At 24.6% G+C, this 10,030-nt stretch overlaps 1 protein-coding gene across 1 annotated transcript; it reads left to right on the top strand.

Annotated features, from left to right (window-relative positions):
- Positions 1-30: 30 nt before the first annotated feature.
- LOC129981927 (kinetochore protein Spc25-like) lies at positions 31-9,898 on the top strand. Its single transcript, XM_056092983.1, has 6 exons — positions 31-475; positions 560-673; positions 3,327-3,440; positions 3,947-4,039; positions 5,776-5,889; positions 8,377-9,898. Exons 1-6 carry the CDS (start codon positions 433-435, stop codon positions 8,499-8,501), a joined length of 603 nt encoding a protein of 200 aa, XP_055948958.1. The 5' UTR covers positions 31-432; the 3' UTR covers positions 8,502-9,898.
- Positions 9,899-10,030: the final 132 nt, after the last annotated feature.

The raw sequence follows: 10,030 nt of genomic DNA, 5'->3' as shown, positions 1-10,030 counted from the left end.
TTTTTCTTTTCTTTAATTTTGTTGAACTAATATACGCATAATACTACTATTCTAGAAGAAATATGTCTAATAAAAAAATAGTATGAGCACAAAATATCTATATTTTCTTAGAACTACCAATCAATTGTGATGATTTATGTTTTATTGTGATTTGTCATTTATTACTTCTTTCAATAAACGGACAAATTATATAACCATAACCGTAGTTGCGTATTTTGTAGGCGGGATATTTATTTTGTTTGAAAAATTCTGCTGTAACGTAAATAAAAATATTTAGCAGTTCTTAAAGTACTAGACTAAAAGATTTTGATTGAAAATATGATTTACATTTTTATACTTTAAAACAATTGTTTTCAGTACTTGTTTGAAACATTTGATTTATACCAAAATTCACATCCGTTGATTATTTTCATTTTTTTTTCTCCTTGTAAGATGACACTGAAAAAGAAATTGTTGAAAATAAAAGATATTATCGGTAATTATTATTTTTACTATTTCTTCATTTTTCAAATGTAAGGAAATTGTTATTCATGAAATAAACTATTTTGATATTTTTCAGAGTACGAGTCTTATATGGATGAAAGTAAAAAAGATGAATTGTTTATTGTAACCGATAAAGAAATTTGGGATGTAAAATGTGATCTGGCTAGTTTTATTCAACAAACTTTAAATCGTAAGTAAATTTTAGTTTTGAAATTTTGCTAAAACATTTACATTTATATATATATATATATATTAGTTTGTTACTGTACTTATGAAAAAAATTGAAACATTATGCATTTTAATTGCAAAAAATTTAATATCATATATAATTGTTTATAAATATTTTTAAAGAGTCATAAATTCAACTAAGATTCAACTTGTACAATAATAAAAAAAAATTGATATAAAAAGCAATATATTGACTATATATGTTTATACTAATATATACTATTATTATAAACTATTATTAATAATTTAATATAATACTTGTAATTGAAGTTAAATATAATACTTGTACTGAAATATGACTGCTTCAAACTGTAAGTGAAGTGCAATAATATTATTTTTTAAAACTTAGAATCATTTGTAACTTAGGGCATAAAAGTTATGTGTTAGTTAAAAGTTTATAGTACTAATTGCTATTAATTTTTTAATAATTTGGAAATTTTCTGGTAATGACAGAAAACAGTGACACTATTTGGACTTCTCATATTTAAGCAATTTTCAAAGACAAGAAGAAAAGGTTATTGTCCCGTTTTCATGCATATTTACACAAAAATTTATGCAACAACATTCTAAAATCTTAAAATATGTGAAGCTTGATTAGAACAGAAACAGTTCAATTATTTGTAATTTCTTGCACATTGTTTGCATTTGTTTCAGAATGTTTGATTAAAAGATAAATGTAGGTTTAAGTACACTTCATAAAATGATTAGAATTAGTTTAATTTTACATAATGAGTAACATTGTTGAATTATTTGTAGATTTTGGTTATATTTTTTATTTAAAAATTTTAGTTGCAGTTTTTGTTTGTTTTCAAAACAATATGCAATTTCAAATAACCAAAAATATATATATATACAAAGTTTTGCTATATTTTTATTTAAAAACTGTCTCCCCCCCCCCAAAAAAAAAGAGGATGAATACTCAAAATAGAATAATATTAAATTAAAAAATAATTAATAAATATGTGAATGGAAACATTGGATTCTTGAATACAAAAGTTCAAAAAAATTAAAGTTTACTTTAAATAGATGGGATTTTTGCTTTAATTTTAATTATACTAATTTTATTCAATTTTTTTACAATGGTTTTATGATGAGGTTAAAGAGAGATGCAGGCTCCACTAAAATAAAATATTTACACAACCTTTTATACAATAATGATTTAATTTTTTTTTGTACAAAATAATAATAGTTAAAGTTCAGGTTTTAAAAATATGTTACACACTATAAAGTTATGCTTCATAATAAATTTGTAAATTTTTAATACAAAATACTTCTTTTCTTCCTCCCTAGACTTTGTAAAAAGCTGGAAGCTCAGCAGATTATCAGAATATTCAGCCAGAAATATTTATTAGTTTATTATAAAGTAAAGGCTATATAAATATACACTTTAATTTCCATATAAAAGAGGTTAAAATATACTCCTATTAAACAAAAAAATGCATTTATTGATATCATATGTTTATTTGTGTGTATTCTAACCAAACAATATGCTTTTTTTTTCAGTAAATATCTTAAATTGTTTAATTGTTATCTTATGTTTTAAATAGGTTTTTTTTTTTTTTTTTTTTTTATATGATTTCAGTTTTGACTAACAATTTATGCCTTCATCTTTTTTTTTATAACACTGTATGAATAATTTTTTTAAAAGTTTATTAACAACTATCTGAATTTATAATATGGAATTACTAATTCAATTGCATTATTATTTTGAGAAGCAAGATCAAATTAACTTTTACTCATATATAAAAGTGACATAATTTATGGTCTGTATTGTTATCAGTTCTTGTATAATAAATTTCTTTTAATTATTATATCAAAGAAAAAGAACCTTAAATAGATTAAAATGGTGGAAAAAAATGTGCTATTAGCAACTTTATGCTTTGGTTTATACATTATCAAAAGGAGCAATAATGGCAAGACTTTGAGCAAAATTCTGAAAATCTGTTGAACTCTATTGCTAATTTTACTTATTGGAAAATAAACTGATTTGTCAAGAATTTGAAGGTGTCAATATAAATTTGGTTTTCCTTTTATAAGCAATATCTCCACATTTACAGATTAAAATAGGAGGGGGACACTAAAAATGATGCAAACCAGCATACAACTAATTATAGTAACTCCATCTACCTTTTTTAAGAATATAAAGCAGTTTTGAAAATTTCATATGGTTTGATTCTGTTATTTAAGATCATGTTGTGGAATGGAATTCTTTAAATATTCTTTCTTTTAATTGCATAATTTAATTTGTTTTAATGTAATATTTTATTTTAAATGAATACGTTTTAGGTCAATATAAAAATGAAATGCAGTTTTATATCATATAATATTGTAAATAAAATTATAAGGATTTCATAATTTCATCTGTAATTTTTAAAAGTGCTATTTAGCATACTTTAATTTGTTAACAAGTGTATTTTTATTTCAAAGAATATTTCTAATAAAGTGTAATGGGTGAGAAATGAAAACAACAATTTTTTTTGTAGCTTGGAAACATATATTTCTGTTGGAATTTTAGTCTTTTCTTTTAATGCCTGTTCTATAAAGAATGAATTTTATGCATGTTGGACATGTCAATATAAAAACTTGTATTAATTTATTTTTTAATCATTTTTTAGAATACCTCTCATTTCTGCAACTTAAAAAAGACATTGAGAGTTTGGACGAAAAACAAAAGACAGCTTCTTTGAAGTTGAAAGAAACTTTAAAATCAATAGAAGAAACAAAAAGAGGTATGTAAAGTTTTATAAACCTTCCTGCATGTTCTTAGGCTGTTAAAATTAGTTTTTAATTTTAAACAAATAAACAATGGATAAAAAAATGTAAGCTATAACTTTATAAAAATGATTTTTGCATAATATGTATTAAAAAAAAATTGTATTAAAATTTTTTTTTAAATTGAAGGCAAAAGTTTTTTTACATAAATTCTAAATTTATATATATAAAAAAATTGGTTTAACATAAATACAAAGGTACTACTAACATTTAATAATAAAGAGAATAAAAAGAAATGAATTGATATAATCATTAATTACAAAGATAATAAGTGTTCCGTAATTAGTGAAATTTTAAAAGGCACTGGAGTACAAAGCTCTAGGGGAATTTTTGAGGACTTTTGTAAACTTGCTATTCTAATAATGGTTTATCGATGGAGAAAAATTAATTTTACACTAATTATTTCCAAAGTTTGATATGTTGTGTCTTTATTGATTGAGTTATAATGGAAAATATATTATAGCTGCTGCAACCCGACAAAAGAAGAAGGCTCTGAGATCAAAACTTTATGATCTGTATAAACACAATCTGGGATTTGAAATAAAGCCACTCAAGGGTAAATATTTTTCTTTTTTCATTCTTAAGTCATCCTTATTCATTTGAAATAAAAGTTTGACTATGTTGTTTACGATTTATTTTTGTTGTTTGTTGACCCATGTATATTTCACTTGGGTATTTAATTATGATTATTATTTATTATCTTTGAATAGTCTTTAAGATGTGCATATATATTTTAAAAACACATTGCAAATGCATTTTTTTGTTACATTATTCTGTAATAATTTTTACTATGCATATTTTGGTAATGTTTACCAACTCATTTTGAAAAAAATGCTTATAAAAAAAGGAATGGGTTTATTGTTTTCTTCTGTGACTTATAACTACTAATTGAGTAGTATTCTGCAATATAAGATGAATTGGGCATTATGGATTGTTAATTTTTATATACTGCCCTAGGAAATGAAGCATGAAAAATCGCATATTCTTTCTGCTGTTGTGCAAGTTTGTTGGGAAAAACTTACTTGCTTAGGTATCATCTTTTCATTTGATCACAGCTCAAAATTATGAGATTTCTTTAAAAAACAGTTGACAATTCCAAATTGGATGCTAATCTAACAGAAACACAATCATATTCATTGTTATCTCTACCAATTATTACTTTGCAAAGATAATTACTTGAATTACGAAATTGCAGACTATTTTAAAACTTTCTCACTTTAAAATAATAACATATAAAACTTCTTATTACTTCAAAGTAATACAATTCATATGATATGCAATGGAATAAACGAGTTGTTTGTGAGAGATTGAACGAAACATTTAGTCCCTTATGACATATCACGAAGTTAGTATGCTCCATTAATACAAGAATAGAATTTACAGACACAAATTCTCAAAACTACTATAATCTAAATTTGGGAATTAGAACTTTTCCTGTGAAATTAGTTTAAAAAAAATACAGCACATTTAATTCATTTCTTTGCAAATGATATATATTTAGAACTATTTAAACATCAAGTTTTTCAATTCCAAGCTTCTGAAAGTAGCATTTTTTTTTAATAGTAATTCATGCCTAGAAATCACATAGATAAATAAAATGCTAACATACATGGCACAAAAATCGCTCATATTACTTATAATCTAATGGCAACAATCAAATGTTAACAAAAGATCATACAAATGTTTCAAATTGCTTTGTTGAACATTTTTACATTACTGATTTGTTTATGAAAACTGATATTCATGTCTTACAATACTGTTATTTTCAAAAATGGTTTTGATTAAACAACTATTATTTAACCCAAATGAAACTTGGTTATTATTTCTTCAATGAAACCATATATTTTAGAAAATAATGTAATGAAACATAAATTAGTCTTAAATAATTTTTTAAATTTGAATTTTGTTTTTCTTATGAAAGTGTTTGATAAGCACATATGCATCAAGATATGTTTGTCACATTAATATTTTAATTATTCAGGTTGCATCTATATTTAATGGGAGCTGCCAGAAATTTTGAAATAAGCTTGTAATCAGCCTCATTTCTGTCATGTAAAGTAATCTGTGATGCTGCAAAGCATTATGCAAATGGGTTTGTTTCTATGCAGAAACCTTTTTGTAAAAATTGATTCTTACTCTTAATTTGTAAAGCATTCCTTTCAATTTCATTGAGAAGTGCAATGAAAACGGTTTTGAAATCACTATTATGTACTCAATTCAGACTGTCTGTTGTATTTTACAAGATTATATTAGTTTGTAATTCAGATCATATAAAATAATTAATATTCTTAGGTGGTTCTTATGAAGAACAGACAGAAATGATGTTTTCATTTCATCATATAAATAAAAGTAAGCCTGAAGATGAATATAAGTTTATTTTAGTGCTGAAAGGCCAAATATATGATGGTAAGTCATATTTTGCTTCATAAACATTTCTATTGTATTTTACCTAAAAATTATTGCAATTAATGTTTATGTAAAAATGTTAATAAAATGCATTATTATTTATATTGTATTTAATTATTTCCATATTTTGATTTCTTAAATTATAAAAAAAACTTTATCAAAATTTACATTAAAAAAAATGTGATACCAAATTTAGTTTTTGAAAATAAATAAAAAAAACCCCTATTTTTTAAAAACTATTTTTATTAAATTATAGAAAATCCTGTTCATGAATCGTAAAACATAGTGTTTGTATATGAAGTAATTTCTAGTAGATATTACTGAACAACATAATTCATTAAATTTTAAAAGATAAAGTAAAAGATTTCAGTATAAGATAACCATAAATCAATTTAAACAGATTAAAAATACAATAACAGAGTTTTAGATTAAATAAATGGCATCAATATACTTTAAATAAGAATGTCCCACAGAATTGGGATGAAAATTTGCTATAAAATTAGGATTTTTTTTTTAAATTAATAAAAACAAATGGAACTGTCAGATTCAGGTATGTCAGTTCTGATTTAAAAGTTTGTCCTCATATCCTGAAATATTGCATTTCAAATTTTAACTACATTATGAAAGCAGTTTGGAATTAAATTCAAATTTCAAAGAAGATTTATGCAACAAATAAACAAGAAAAAAATTTAAGATTTTTTAAAAAAAATTTGATATATTTTTGATATGATATATTGATTAATAAATTTGAACCTATATTTAAAAATATTTAACAGGAAATGAAATAGAAATTTTTTTAAATTTCAAAATTTGTCAAATTTATTGAAGAAAGTCTTTTACATTTGGCTTATTACTATAACTAGCCGCCTTTGGCGACCAGCCGGTTCGCCACTCTTAATGTTCGTTAAAATTTTAATAATTAAATATTTTATACAATTCCTACTTTAATATCTTCTTCATCAAAATATTTTAAAACTTCAAATTTTGATTGTCATATAATTCATTCATAATATTATAAAGGCCTTCAGTTATAACGTAATATGTATCTCTCTAATTTTCTGTTAGCACCTGTAGAATTTATGCTTTAAATTAAAGTGGAAAGAATTTATCTTCAATTAATATAATAATATTTTTTACTGAAACAAAGCATTTTTTTATAATCTGATTACTGAAAATAGAGTCACTCAGCGTTTAAACTTTATGGGCACTAAAGAATATCATTCTTAATTTATGTAATATTTCAAGAATTTGTCAACAAAATTTTCTCAGATTCATCATGAACAGATCGATTAATTAACAATGTTTAATTTTAAATGCATCAAACATTAAGAAAATAAATAGAATTGATTGAAATAATCCGCTGAAAAATTTTAACCCTAGCCTCATTACTGTTGGGAGAAAAAAAACGGAAGCCTTTCTCATTTGGTGATGGGGAAAATGGAAGATTTTTTTGGGTGGGAAAGTTAGTTTTGAATTAATAATTAAAATTCTAATTAAAAATTCGGAAAAAGGAACCCCATGTGCACATTCCCAACCTCCAAGGTATACATGTACCAAATTTGGTAGCTGTGGGTCAAACGATCTGGCCTGTAGAGCGCCAACACACACACACACACATTGAGCTTTATTATAAGTATAGATTGGGCAGGGAAAAATGCTTGTTTCATTAAACAAAAGCTAAATATATTTATCAGATTTTAAATGGAATGCCTATAATGTTTTTACAATAAACATACAATATTTAAATGAAGAAAATTGAGTGGAGAACAAACTTTCAAAACTTTGTATAAATAGATCTCATTATTCTCATTTTGTTAAACAAATTTCATTATGTCTATTAACAATCATCAGACAAGTCAGTTTAATTTCATTCACATTTCGTTTTAAAACTGAAATGGATGCAATATGCTTCTGGCAATAAATGTTATTTATGTATTAACTGCAAGCTGTTGACAAACTTTTGGCTGAACTGCATTCAGTTTGCAAATATTTCAATATGTTACAAGTCATTTACAAACATAATCAATGGACAAACATTTCATTGATGGCTGTAGTAAGCAAGACATCTTTGGCAATCCATCGCTGACATGAGTTAAATTCACAAGTACCCAATAAACCATATATATTATATAACTTTGAACAGTTTGGGAAATCATTAGAAATCAAATGCTAATTATCTCTGAAATAGTTGAATTCATATGATGAAATTTGGCATTTTTGCAGAAATATAGTTATAGAGTTTGACAAAAATAATATTTTGAAGAAATATCATTTTGTCAAACACATTCATGCTTTAATATGTAGATAGGCACTTTGTAGAAGCATGCTAAAATTACACAAGTTTAATTTTTTTTTTTTTTTTTTTTTTTACAACTGTAGTTTCCTCTTGAATTGTTTCAATAGTAATTTCCTATATTAAATAATTTAGATTTGAATTCCATGAAACTTTTTTAAATGATAACAAGCTTTTTATTATTATTATTATAGTGAAATCCTGTAATCCTCCAATAAAAGGAATCAATGGATTGCTTGAAGAATTGAATAAAACAAATGACTTGAGTGCTTTTGTGGTTCAAGTAAGAAGAAGCTTTTGTGCAACTGTCACCACATAAAACTTTTCTGATGTTAATCAATTTGTATCAATGAATATGCCTTTCACATTTTTTATAATTTTACTATGACTAAGCATAAAATATGTCTGTAGAAAAATTGAAAAACTTGTGTATGTATTCAGTAGAGTGATTTTTACCTAATCTACCAAACAAAAGAAATTGATAGAAAAACCAATATGAATCATAAGATCCTATAGCAATTCTGCCTATCCTATCATATGCAAGTCATGGCAGATAGAATGAATACATTCTGAAAGAATCCTTATTTAAAAAATTTCTGACAAATCTACACACAAATAAGCACATTTAAAAAAAAAAAAAAAGATCTTATGACATTTTTATCAGAATAACTGTATTTAGAACTGATCAAAAGCGCCGAAATTTTGGTAAAATGCAAAATTGACTTGTCTCCACAATCTTTAATATTGAACAACCCAGATCTGACATTTTCATTAATTTTTAAACCGTCTTACATTAGATTATTGGTGGTCAGAAAAGTAGATATTCATCACATAGAAAAATTCGCAAAGGGTCGTCATTGTTTCTGATTTTAATTACCTGTGCTCCCAAAACCTGAAGTTTCAGTTAGGTTAAAGATAGAATATTGTAAAATCAATAAGAAAAGTAGCATTTTTAAAAATATATAAACTGAAATAAACCCTTTAAGCATCTTTATATCTGAATGAGTTCATATTGGTGGATTTGTATACTTTCCATTTATACTACATTTATTCAGTTGCTAATTTTGAAATAAATGTCTGTTTCAAAGATCACCAATCTTGATGATGTATCGTAAATGAAAGACGATATTACCTTCAAACTAGAACACTGATATTTGTTACAGGCTTCTGCAAAAGTTGATGGAATGAACAAGTTATTTATAAAAATTAGAAAATTTGGAGTTATTTATAAAATTTGCTCGTTTTACATTGAGTACTAAAACAATTTTCGTACTCAATGTTAAAGATTTGTGACAGTTTGATTTGCATTTCTCCAAAGTTTCAGCACTTGTAGCTTGGCTTAAAATCAAAGCATCCTGATGAAAATGTTCTCTTGTAGGAATTTCCTTGCTCTTTCAACACAAGTGCTCATTTTACATTAAAGTCCCTCACATTTTTTTAAAAACTAGGATTAAGTATTGGTAGCATATTTTATCCACTGTAACTTGCTATGGTAAGATAGTGGATGTGCTTGCTATAATATTTTATTATCCTCTCTCATCTCAGGGCTCTTCTATCACTCCTTTGTTTGTCAGATTAGGTACAACTCATCCTGTGTATATGATTTTCCATTGATATGAATTTTTAAAATCAGTTCATAGAAGAATTTTTCTTATGCTTTGTATTCTGTATATATTTTGTACATATTTATATAAATTTTAATATTTTTTTAAACTTTGGAATTAAAATAATCATTGCAATTTTGTACATCAATTGACCATAATAAAACACAACTATTAAAAAAAACTTCCATTATTTGGCAATTTTTTTTTTATTGAGGTAGGGAATCCTAAAATTATGAATAGTATG

This window comes from Argiope bruennichi, chromosome 8 (genome assembly GCF_947563725.1).
Source record: "Argiope bruennichi chromosome 8, qqArgBrue1.1, whole genome shotgun sequence".
NCBI classification, from domain to species: Eukaryota; Metazoa; Arthropoda; class Arachnida; order Araneae; family Araneidae; genus Argiope; species Argiope bruennichi.
This window is presented reverse-complemented; position numbering and strand designations above follow the sequence as displayed.

Excerpts from the sequence above, each read along its gene's own strand:
- LOC129981927 (XM_056092983.1), top strand. The coding sequence starts at position 433 with ATGACACTGAAAAAGAAATTGTTGAAAATAAAAGATATTATCG. Across the intron at positions 674-3,326 it reads TATTCAACAAACTTTAAATC|AATACCTCTCATTTCTGCAA; the intron begins GTAAGTAAATTT and ends ATCATTTTTTAG. Across the intron at positions 4,040-5,775 it reads TGAAATAAAGCCACTCAAGG|GTGGTTCTTATGAAGAACAG; the intron begins GTAAATATTTTT and ends TAATATTCTTAG.